At 42.4% G+C, this 12,671-nt stretch overlaps 2 protein-coding genes across 5 annotated transcripts in view; one reads left to right on the forward strand and one right to left on the reverse strand.

Annotated features, from left to right (window-relative positions):
* Positions 1-12,671, reverse strand: part of CTNNBIP1 (catenin beta interacting protein 1) — a 668,528-nt gene that overhangs the window by 257,960 nt on the left and 397,897 nt on the right. The gene's annotated exons all lie outside the window — the stretch shown is intronic.
* The window catches only part of UBE4B (ubiquitination factor E4B), a 148,120-nt gene that overhangs the window by 59,072 nt on the left and 76,377 nt on the right, over positions 1-12,671 (forward strand). For 2 of the 4 annotated variants that reach the window (XM_050787989.1, XM_050788006.1), the window contains exons 4-8: positions 5,883-5,970; positions 8,319-8,463; positions 10,426-10,654; positions 11,107-11,493; positions 12,135-12,287. In XM_050787989.1, the coding sequence (XP_050643946.1) occupies positions 5,883-5,970; positions 8,319-8,463; positions 10,426-10,654; positions 11,107-11,493; positions 12,135-12,287 (1,002 nt within the window). The remainder of the gene's footprint in view (positions 1-5,882; positions 5,971-8,318; positions 8,464-10,425; positions 10,655-11,106; positions 11,494-12,134; positions 12,288-12,671) is intronic. The other 2 variants (XM_050787997.1, XM_050788013.1) reach the window with 2 other exon arrangements.

The following is a 12,671-nucleotide window of genomic DNA, read 5'->3' on the forward strand; positions in this document are numbered from 1 at the left end:
TTAGCTGGGTGTAGTGGTGCATGCCTGTAGTCCCAGCTACTTGGGAGGCGAGGCAGGAGAATCGCTTGAACCTGGGAGGCATAGGCTACAGTGAGCTGAGATCACGTCACTGCCCTCCAGCCTAGGTGACAGAGTGAGACTCTGCATCAATAATAATAATAATAATAATAACAACAACAACAACCACCACCACCAAATAGAATATCTAGAAATGAAAAGGTAATTCACATTGACAACTTGCTGTAAGAGTTAAATAGGGGTTAGACATAGCTGAAGGAAGAATTGACAAACCGAAAGCGCTGAAGAAATTACCCAGAACATACCATAAAGAACAAAGGAGATGAAAAATATAAAAGATATTTAGAGATATAGAGGACAGAGTCCTTGGTTTCTCATGAAATGTATGTAGGATTGAAATTTCTAGGTAGAACATTAAAATTGTGAATGCAGATGTTCAGCTTTCAAAAAGAAGAAAAAGAGAACAGGGGTCCAGCATATATCTAAATATCAAAAAGGGAGAATAGAGAGTTGGGGAGATTTCCTTCTGCTCACTTTTATTCCACGTTTTTTTCTCTACTGGTTTGAAAGATATTATTTAAAAAAAAATCAGGCCAGGAGCAGTGGCTTACACCTGTAATCCCAGCACTTTGGGAGGCCGAGGCAGGCATTCACTTGAGGTCAGGAGTTCGAGACCAGCCTGGCCAACATGTTGAAACCCCATATCTACTAAAAATACAAAAATGAGTGGGTTGTGGTGGCATGCCCCTGTAATCCTAGCTACTCGGGAGGCTGAGGCAGGAGAATTGCTTGAACCCGGGAAGCGGAGATTGCAGTAAGCTGAGATCACACCACTGCACTCCAGCCTAAGCAACAGGGTGAGAGTCTGTCTCAAAAAAAAAAAAAAATTATAATAAATGATTGAATTTTTGTTGAGAGTTGGTAAATGATATGAATCTTCAGATTTAGGAAGCCTAGTGAATCCCAAGCAGAATAAACAAAGAGAAAGTCATACCTACACATTTTATTGTGAAATTGTAGAACACTGGTGACAAAAACCTATTTATTTATTTATTTATTTAAATATAAATGCCCCCACTCCTTGCAGAGACAAAGACCATTAAAGCAGACAGAGTGAAAAGAGAGATTATCTAGAAAAGAAATGACAGCCAAATATCTCAATGGTGGAGGCCACAGGATGGCAGAATAATAGTTGAAAGAAAGTAACTGTCAACTGGGAAATGTGAACTCCTGTGGAACCGCCCTTTTTCTTTTTTATGTTTTCTTTTCTCTCTCTTTTTTTTCGAAACAGGGTCTCACTCTGTCACCCAAGGTGGAGTGCAGTGGCGCAGTCTCTGCTCGACTGCAGCCTCTGCTTCCAGGGTTCAAGCACTTCTCATGCCTCAGCCTCCCTAGTAGCTGGGACTACAGGCGTGGGCCACCACACCTGGCTAAGTTTTGTATTTATTTTTGGTAGAGACGGGGTTTCATCCTGTTGGTCAGGCTGGTCTCGAACTCCTGACTTTTTTTCGAGACAAAAGGGGTCTCACTCTTTTATTCAGGCAGGAATGCAGTGCTGCTGTCATGACTCACTGCAGCCTTGCGACCTCCCAGGCTCATGCAGTGCTCCCACCTCAACCTCCAAATTAGCTTGGACTATAGGCATATGCTACCGTACTTGACTAATTTTTAAATTTTTGGTAGAGACAGGGTCTCCTTATGTTGCCCAGGCTGTTCTCAAACTCTGGGCCTCAAATGATCCTCCTGCCCTTCCAAAGTGCTTGGATTACAGGCATGAGCCACTGCGCCTGGCCTGGAACTGTTTAAAGCAAAGGGAAATAAAGACATTTACAGATTTAAACAAAGAAACAAGCTGGGCCTGTTTTTATTTTCAATTTTTAATTTTAGTGGATACATAGTAGATGTATATGTTTAAGGGGTAGTTGAGATATTTTGGTACAGGCATGCAATGTGTAATAAACACATCATGGGGGTTGGGCGCGGTGGCGCACGCCTGTAATCCGAGCACTTTGGGAGGCCGAGGTGGGCAGATTACCTGAGGTTGGGAGTTCTAGACTAGCCTGACCAACATGGAGAAACCGCACCTCTACTAAAAATACAAAATTAGCTGGGTGTGGTGGCACATGCCTGTAATCCCAGCTACTCGGGAGGCTAAGGCAGAAGAATAGCTTGAATCCTGGAGGCAGAGTTTGCCATAAACCGAGATTGTGCCATTGCACTCCAGCCTGTTCAACAAGAGGGAAACTCCGTCTCAAAAAAATAAATAAATAAAAATAAAATAAACACATCATGGGGGCCGGGCATGGTGGCCCACGCCTGTAATCCCAACACTTTGGGAGGCCGAGGTGGGTGGATCACGAGGTCAGGAGTTCAAGACCAGCCTGGCCAACATAGTGAAACCCCACGTCTGCTAAAAATATGCATGGTGGCGTATACCTGTAGTCCCGGCTACTTGGGAGGCTGAGGCAGAAGAGTTGCTTGGGAGATGGAGGTTGCAGTGAGCTGAGATCTCACTGCTGCACTCCAGCTTGGGCAACAGAGTGAGACTTTGTCTCAAAAAATAGTAATAAATAAATAAACACATGGAAAATTGGGTGTCCATTCCCTCAAGCATTTATCTTTATTTTTTTTTGGAGACAGAGTCTCACTCTGTCTCCTATACTGGAGTGTTGTGGCATGATCTCGGCTCACTGCAACCTCTGCCTCCCGGGTTCAAGCAGTTCTTCTGCCTCAGCCTCCCGAATAGCTGGGATTACAGACATGGGCCACCACACCTGGCTAATTTTTGAATTTTTAGTTGAGACGGGCTTTCACCATGTTGGACAGGCTGGCGTCGGACTCCTGACCTCAAGTGATCCACCCATCTCGGCCTCCCAAAGTGCTGGGATTATAGGCATCTTATATTTCAATTAAGTTTGTTTTAAAATAATATAATATAATATAATATAAATATAGTATATCATGATCAATTTAGGCTGACTTTAGGAATGTAAGGATACATTGACATTAGAAAATCTATACATATCTTCTACCATATTGTATATTAAAAAGAAAATCCTTATAATGTTGGTAGCTGCAAGAGTTTGATAAAATTCCACATTAATTCATGATAATAAGAAAATGAGGAACAGAAAGGAGTATCCTTACACTCACAGTGTGGCACAGACAAAGTTCAGCAAATATTCTACATGCTCCCCAGCATATTTCCCATTCTCTTTTACAGTTAAATTGGGGCCAATGACTAGTTCTGTCTGGTAGACTATGAACTAGAGTGACATGTGTCACTTTTAGATGAAGGCAGTTGAGCCGATGTTCCTCCTCCATCCCCCTCTTCTCTTGCTCCAGTGACCTTGGAGGCTGTGTATTGCAGATGGCATAGATTAAAGATGGAGTAAGGATGCTTCACTCTCATCAGACTTTGTGTAAGCAAGAACTAAATCCTTACAGTGTTAAGCCTCTAAGATTTCAGAGTGTATGTATTACTACAGTATAGCCTGTCTTACTCTAACTTATATAAAGGGCATCTGCCAATAAACTCTACCAACTCTCCTATTCAATAGTGAGAAGTTAGCATCATTTTCTGTAAAACAGCAATAAGAACAAGGATGACTACTATTTCTTGTTCTTTTTTTTTTTTTTTTGAGACAGAGTCTTGCTCTGTCGCCCAGGATGGAGTGCAGTGGTGCGATCTCTGCTCACTGCAAGCTCCACCCCCTGGGTTAAAGCTATTCTCCTGCCTCAGCCTCCTGAGTAGCTGGGACTATAGGTGTCCACCACCACGCCTGGCTAATTTTTTTTGTATTTTTAGTAGAGACAGGGTTTCACCGTGTTAACCAGGATGGTCTTGATCTCCTGACCTTGTGATCCACCTGCCTCGGCCTCCCACCTGCTGGGATTACAGGCATGAGCCTCCGCGCCTGGCTGCTATTTCTTCTTGTATTCAGCAGTGCAGTGAAACAAGTAAGGATTGGAATGGAAGAAACAACAGTGATAATTTGTAGATAGATTATTTACATGTTGGCTGGGCACAGTGGCTCACGCCTGTAATCCCAGCACTTTGGGAGGCCGAGGCGAGCAGATCAGGAGACTTGAGGTCAGGAGTTCGAGACCAGCCTAGCTATCATGGTAAAACCCCGTCTCCACTAAATATACAAAAAAAATTAGCCGGGCGTGGTGGCGCGTGCCTATAATCCCAGTTATTCTGGAGGCTGAGACAGGAGAATGGCTTAAACCTGGGAGGCAGAGGTTGAGTGAGCCGAGATTGCACCACTATACTACAGCCTGGGTGACACAGCAAGACTCTGTCAAAAAAAAAAAAAAAAAAATTATTTGCATGTAAACTTTCTATGTATAAATAAACAAGTTGCTTATAAGAAGTGTGTATTTAAAATCAGTTACATTCCTGTCTGCCAACAACAAAAAGTTAGAAAACTTAATTTTTAAAAAGGTGCCATTCACAATTTCATTAAAAAGTATTAACATATGGTACCTAGGAATAGATTTAGCAAAAGAAGTATAAAATTTTTATAGAGAAAATTATTAAAGTTTGTTGATAGACCTTAAAGAAGATCTTAATACTTGGAAAGTAATAAAAACTCAGTAACATAATTATATTACTTCTCCCCAATTTGATCTCTACGAGTGAAAAAAATTTTGGTCAGAATCCCAGGAAGGTTTTTAAGGAATTCCTCAGGCTGATTCCTAAGTATGTGTAGAAGAGGAAAGAGCCAGGGATCGCTAAGGCCTCTTAAAGTAGAAGAATAAGGTGGAGACATTGATCTAGCAGATATCAAGACTAGTGAAGTTTTAGTGATTCAGACAAAGTGGTATTGACCAGGGACAGACAGTTGTCTAACAGAACAGTAATGAATCTCCAGAAATAGACCCACTCATTAATGAAAATTGGACATGTGACATAGGAGATTTCATATTAATGTAAAAAGGATGATCTTTGCAATAAATGGTGCTAGGGCAATTCTTTAATCAGAGGGAAATAATATGTACTTAACCAGTTTTTGTAATAAGACTTCAGTTAAATTTTTTATTTTCTTAATTAAATTTTTAAAAATTTTAAATTCTTTTTAGAGACAGAGTCTTGCTATGCTGCCCACGCTGGGATATAGTGGTTATTCACAGACGCAGTAATAGTGCATACAGCCTCAAACTTCTGGGCTAAAGTGATCGTCCAGCTTCAGCCTCCTAGGTAGCTCAGACCATAGGTGCATGCTGATATACCTGACCTGGTTGAATTTCATGTCATTTTAAAATACTATATATAGATAACCCACTTTAATGATATACTTTTATTTATTTATTTGTTTGTTTATTTGAGATGGAGTTTCGCTCTTGTTACCCAGGCTGGAGTGCAATGGTGCGATCTTGGCTCACCGCAACCTATCCGTCCCGGATTCAAGTGATTCTCTTGCCTCAGCCTCCCGAGGAGCTGGGATTACAGGCATGTGCCACCATGGCCAGCTAATTTTGTATTTTTAGTAGAGATGGGGTTTCTCTATGTTGGTCAGGCTGATCTTGAACTCCCGACCTCAGGTGATCCACCTGCCTTGGCCTCCTAAAGTGTCGGGATTACAGGCGTGAACCACTGCACTCGGCCAATGATATACTTTTAAAAAGTGAACTCAAGAAAATGACAACTTAGGAAAAATATTTCCAACATATATGAGAGACAAATTATTTAGATCCTAATTTATGAGAACTCTTAAAAATTAATAAGAAGATGAACCATTATCATTTTGCTTTCCTGATTGATTTAACTGATACTTTAAAACTTTTTCTCACCGAGCAGCTACAGTGACATGTGCAGGTTTATAAAAGGTAAAAGGCTTATTTGTCTTTTGTACTTTAAGCATGTCCCAGGTGGATGTGGATTCAGGAATTGAAAACATGGAGGTTGATGAAAATGATCGAAGAGAAAAACGGAGCCTCAGTGATAAGGTTGGTAAGCGATGAAGCCCTTGGTACAGGTAATATAAACAAACACATTTCATGTCTTGTATCTGTAGAGTCTGTTAGAGTGGGGCCACCCCAAATCAGGAAGTCCTAGGCAGGTGATTATTTTTATTCTTTCGAGGAAAAATGAATAACCTAGATTACCCTTATTCGTGGAAGTGTAACTCAGTCCTTTGATCTGATAATATCCATCTGTTTCTGGTTCAGGGCCATGATTTTATCAGTACATTTAGGTTGTAATAGGAACTAATTTAGAGCAAGTTAGAATTCTTTATGTTATCCCAGCACTTTGGGAGGCCGAGGTGGGCGGATCACGAGGTCAAGAGATGGAGACCATCCTGGCTAACATGGTGAAACCCCGTCTCTACTAAAAAAAAAATACAAAAAATTAGCCGGGCGTGGTGGCGGGCGCCTGTAGTCCCAGCCACTTGGAAGGCTAAGGCAGGAGAATGGCGTGAACCTGGGAAGTGGAGTTTGCAGTGAGCCAAGATTGCTCCCCCGCACTCCAGCCTGGGCGACAGAGCAAAACTCCGTCTCAGAAAAAAAAAAAAAAAAAAAAAAAGCTTTTTTTTTGTTTTTTTGAGACGGGGTCTTGCTCTGTCGCCCAGGCTGGAGTGCAGTGGCCGGATCTCAGCTCACTGCAAGCTCCGCCTCCCGGGTTTACGCCATTCTCCTGCCTCAGCCTCCCGAGTAACTGGGACTACAGGCGCTCGCCACCTCGCCTGGCTGTTCTTTTGTGTTTTTTAGTAGAGATGGGGTTTCACCGTGTTCGCCAGGATGGTCTCGATCTCCTGACCTCGTGATCTGCCCGTCTCAGCCTCCCAAAGTGCTGGGATTACAGGCTTGAGCCACCGCGCCCGGCCAAAAGAATTCTTTATATTGGTCTTTTGCTTTTTTTTTGTTTGTTTGAGACAGAGTCTCACTCTGTCGCCCAGGCTGGAGTGCAGTGGTGCAGTGGTGCGATCTTGGCTTACTGCAAGCTCTGCCTCCCGGGTTCACACCATTCTCCTGCCTCAGCCTCCTAAGTAGCTGGGACTACAGGCACCTGCCACCATGCCCAGCTAATTTTTTGTATTTTTAGTAGAGACGGGGTTTCGCCGTGTTAGCCAGGGTGGTCTCGATCTCCTGACCTCGTGATCCACACGCCTCGGCCTCCCAAAGTGTGGGATTACGGGCATGAGCCACTGTGCCCGGCCTGGTCTTTTGCTTTTGAGCAGTAGATTGTCACATCTTTAGCAGTATTCTGAGGAAAATGACTGGGAATTGAGGCAAGAATGTGTAGAATCCAGTAGCAAGTGGAAGGTTTGGAAAACATGAAGCCTTTAAATATGAGTATCACCTGAGCTTAGTGCTCTGCATTTAGGGGGGGTGTGTGTGTGTGTGTGTGTGTGTGTGTGTGTGTGTATTAATATAGAAAATTACATCACTTTCTGTTCAGTAAATTATTAGGAATCCTTTAGCAACACGTGTTAATGATTATTGGAAGTTGCACTGTAAACAAAAATAAAAAAGACAAACAAAAAACGGAAAAAATAAGAAGTTGCACTGTAGCCTCCTAGTGGTGCAGTGCTTTATTTTGTATAGTTCTTTAATGTTTGCAAAATTCTTTTATATATGATATTTTATCTGTGGTGGTATGTAATGAGAAATGTTACATTTTTGAAAAATTCCTGGAGGAAAATTGGTCATGCACCTAGAATGTTAACCTGGTCCTGTGGAATTCAGAAAAGTAAATAGATAGGATGTGTACATCACATATTTTTCCTTGATGACTTTTGATAACACCTTTGCTCTTTTTTTTTTTTTTTTTGACACAGTGCCTCATTCTGTTGTTGCCCAGGCTGGCTGGAGTGCAGTGGCGTGATCTCGGCTCACCACCACCTCTGCCTCCTGGGTTCAAGTGATTCTCCTGCCATAGCCTCCCGAGTAGCTGGGATTATAGGTGCCCGCCACCGTGCCTGGCTAATTTTTGTATTTTTAGTAGAGGCAGGGCTTCACCATGTTGGCCAGGCTGGTCTTGAACTCCTGATCTCAGGTGATCCACTGGCTGCGGCCTTCCAGAGTGCTGGGATTACAGGTGTGAGTCTCCACGCCTGGCCATCTTTGCTCTTTTATGCTCCCCGTAGATTGTATTATAAGCTCATGAGACTTAGATGTTGTAACTTTGATGTTACAGTGACAGGCTTACTTTTCCCCTCATCAGTGGGTGCATGGTTTTATGCATTTTTAAAATATCATCACTAATAATGAATTAAATCAGAATAACGTATTCCTATTGAAGTACATAACTCCTACGCCTTATTTGAAATTAACACGCAAATCTTCTTCACCAGGAGCCTTCCTCGGGCCCTGAAGTGTCTGAAGAGCAGGCCTTACAGCTGGTCTGTAAGATCTTCCGTGTCTCTTGGAAGGACCGGGACAGAGATGTCATCTTTCTTTCTTCTCTTTCTGCACAGTTTAAGCAGAACCCAAAAGAAGGTAGGAATCTAGCTCAGCAGTCGTACTGCAGAGTACTCAACAAGAAAATAAGACGTGAGATCTTTGCTGTCTGTTATCCACATTCACTCCTTCTTGCTCTTGAGTTGCATTTTTGATGACAGGGATACTTCTTGATGAGGACACAGCTGTTTAGCCACTTTCTTCCCTTTCCACTGATCTTATCGATAACTTATTTTTCATTTTCATGATTTCTACAATACTATGTAAATAAGTTAATGGTCTCCATTTTCTCAGGGTTGAAGTTTTTCCCTTTGTAGTAGGAAGGTGCTTAGAGCATTACCTCGTCTTTATTTATTTATTTATTTATTTATTTATTTATTTGAGACGGAGTCCTGCTCTGTCACCAGGCTGGAGTGTAGTAGCGCAATCTCGGCTGACTGCAACCTCTGCCTCCTGAGTTCAAGTGATTTTTCTGCCTCGGCCACCCGAGTAGCTGGGACTACAGGCATGCACCACCACGCCCAGCTAATTTTTATAGTTTTAGTAGAGATGAGATTTCACCATGTTGGCCAGGATGGTCTCGATCTCTTCACCTCGTGATCCGCCCGCCTCGGCCTCCCAAAGTGCTGGGATTTCAGGCTGGAGCCACCAAGCCTGGCCTTACCTCCTCTTATGAAGTATAGATATAGTGAGTGGTCTCCAGGGATCCTTAGAGAAATGTTCTGTATGAACTATACCTGCTTTAAGTGCCTGTGAAGCCATGTATAGACAGTGGAATTGGTCTATTTGGCTAAATTGCTTAGCAAGACAGAACATAATGACATTTTGCTGTGTTTCTGATATTCTACTTTAAGAGGCCACGCTCGTAACAAAATATTAAAACTCTTAGCAAGATATCAGCATCAGGGCACTATCCTTATTCTTTACAGCAGTCATTTGGAATGCAGAAGAGGTATGGGAGGTGTGCTGGAGTGGTTTCTTTTGCCTGTCACTGGAATATAACCTCCCTCATGGTAGGGATTTTTGTCTCTTTTACTCATTGATGTATCCCCAATGCCTAGAAGGATATCTTGCACAAAATAGTCCCCTCAATAGATACATTTTAAATGGATGCGTGAATATCAAGGAGATCGCCTTTTTCTTTTCTGTGCTGCCTATCTTCTGAGGAGGGAAAAAAAGAAGTCCTTTGTGTTTGTGGAGGATAGATAAGACTATTTCTGATTTTACTTATTAACTCTGCTAATGGAGAAGACCATGTATTTGAAACTCTGCTACTTGTTATTCTTATAAATCTTAAGATTCTCAAATCTATCTTACACATGTAAGTGGTAATTTTAAATAACCAAATCAGATAAAATTTCCATGAGTTAAAACTTTTTTTAGTGGTATTTAAAATGTATCTAAAGACCAACAGTAAATCAACTGGGAGCTGCAAAGAATAAAAAGGAAGCTAGAATGTAGCATTTGCTCCTGCCAGCCACATGGTGACTAGATATTGGACCCTTCATAAAATCTTTTGAACCTTGGACTTAATAGTTTTATTACTATCTATAAAACATATCTAGACTAAGAAATATTAACCCAGTTACATTTGTAGTATAATAAAGTAACCTCTATAGTTGGGAGTAGCTTCTTTTTACAATTAGTATACATCAGCGGTAACTCTCAATGACTGTACCCCAACTTTCTTTTTAATAAACTTTTAGTTTTGGAATAGTTTCAGTTAGTGCAGGGAGTTCCTGTATATACTTTACCCAGTTTCTCCTGATGTTAATATCTTATATAACCATGGTACATTTGTCAAAACTAAGAAATTACTACTAACTAAACACAAGGCTTTATTTAGGTTGTACCAGGTTTTCCACTAATATCCATTTACCATTCCAGAATCCAATCCAGGATACTGCATTGAACCACTCGGGGTCAGTTGGCTTATTCAAGGGCTGTGTAACCTGAGTTCGAACTGTGTGTAACCTGTTCTTTATTCTGCCTTTCCAACAGTGTTCTCCGATTTTAAGGACTTGATTGGCCAGATTTTAATGGAAGTGCTAATGATGTCCACTCAGACTAGAGATGAAAACCCATTTGCCAGTCTGACAGCCACATCACAGCCAATTGCTGCAGCAGCACGGTCACCAGACAGAAATCTCTTGCTAAACACTGGCTCCAATCCAGGAACAAGCCCCATGTTCTGCAACGTGGGTTCCTTTGGTGCCAGCTCTTTGTCTAGGTTAGTGTGGTTTTCTTTGCACATCTAACTGGTAGTAAAATAACTGTGAAGTATATAGGAGAAGGGAATGTTTGTTTACAATGTTAATCTGTGTCATACAGGGTATGGCATATATCATATTTGGGGAGGTGGATTCAGTCATTGGAAGTGGAATTCTCTTTTCTAGATGATTACTTTTTGACTCTCTATGGTTAAGATATTGGTAGATGAAGTTTTAGAAGCAGTTGACTGTGTGTACTACATCATTCTTCGTATGGGGACTTTATTGTCTTGTAAGTATAGCCTCTAGATCAATAGAGCAATTAGATTATAATTATTTAGATGTTTATCTGCTAGATGTACTTGAACTGAAATGATTCTCCTTTAAAAGCTTGATATTTTCTGTTTTAGTCAGTTATCTCAAGTTTTTCTTTGATTTTTCTCTTCTTTCCTCCCTTTCTCAACTAATTTAGCCTCTATGAAAGTAGTCCAGCTCCCACTCCCAGTTTCTGGAGCTCTGTTCCCGTGATGGGCCCGTCTCTTGCCTCACCTTCCCGTGCAGCCAGCCAGTTGGCTGTGCCTTCCACTCCCCTCAGTCCTCACAGCGCAGCCTCTGGAACTGCTGCGGGAAGCCAGCCTTCATCCCCGCGGTATCGCCCCTACACTGTCACTCACCCATGGGCGTCCTCAGGCGTCTCCATTCTGTCGAGCTCCCCAAGTCCCCCTGCCCTTGCCAGTAGCCCCCAAGCAGTGCCCGCCAGCAGTTCCAGACAGAGGCCCAGCAGCACGGGTCCACCCCTACCACCCGCCTCACCCAGTGCCACGAGCAGACGCCCCTCCTCCCTGAGGATCTCTCCTAGGTATTTATCCTGCAGGAGACTTGTGTGTGTGTTTGTGGTGCAGGGAAAGGAGATTAACACGGTGTGGAAGAAGTGCTGTGTGACACTGACTCCGTTAAATTGTTGTTGTTTTGGGTTATTAACCTGTGTGGCTAACTAGTTTGGTAGGCATGTACTCTGAGTCCATGCTTCTACCAGGCTCTGATCATGCTGGAAAGTTTGGGTTGCTCTATTCTATTGTGAGTCCCTTTCTTCCCTTTGAGAGTTGGGGCACACGGGAACCCTTTTTGGCCTTTTGTCCTGTTGCCAGTGGTAGTTGAAATGCAATCAGACCAAGCAGGTGTGGGCGCAAATCTGGACCTAGTGTTTTTTACTTCTGGTGAGTGGGGTGGGTAGGTTCATGCCCTGACATGTTGAGTTTTAGTTATATGTAAGTTCAGTCTCTTAGAAGGAAGGAGTGTCAGAATTCCACTAATCCAGTGGCCCCTTCTCTCAGATGTACCTATATGTGTTTCTATAATTTAGGTGAATTATGTTTCTGCATGTCAGTGGCCAAAAGTTTTAGTGTAAGGTTTATTTAAAAGGATAGCAGTTGCAAAAGCTTCTCCCCCTCTTGTTTTTTCTTTGTTCTCTGATGGCCTTTTTTGCTTTTGTTGTGGTAGTATGTACGACAATCCTTTCTCCTTCCTCTTCCTCGCACTTTCTGGGGACAGTAGTGATGAAGAAGATGAAGAAGAAGATGATGATGATGGTGATGGTGATGATGAAGGTGGTGGTGGTGGTGATGATTTTTCTTGTGTCCAGTTTGGGTCCAGGTATCAGAGGAATGGAGTCTTACCCCTGCATGTGCATAGATGCTTAGGAACTAACTTCTATAAGCTCTAACAAGGAGTGTGCTTTGAATCCAGGCAGGATACGGTCAAATGAGGTGGGCTCCAGAGTATATTGATATGTTCAGACCTTATGGGATAAAGTAGCACATAGGAGTATTTTCTTTTTTTCTTTCTTTTTTTTTTTTGAGACAGAGTTCTGCTCTTGTTGCCCAGGCTGGAGTGCAATGGCGCGATCTCGGCTCACTGCAACCTCCGCCTCCTGGGTTCAAGCGATTCTCCTGCCTCGGCCTTCCAAGTGGCTGGGATTACAGGCACCCGCCACCATGCTTGGCTAATTTTTGTATTTTTATTAGAGACGGGGTTTCA

The sequence above is a fragment of the Macaca thibetana genome, chromosome 1 (genome assembly GCF_024542745.1).
Source record: "Macaca thibetana thibetana isolate TM-01 chromosome 1, ASM2454274v1, whole genome shotgun sequence".
In the NCBI taxonomy this organism is placed as follows: Eukaryota; Metazoa; Chordata; class Mammalia; order Primates; family Cercopithecidae; genus Macaca; species Macaca thibetana.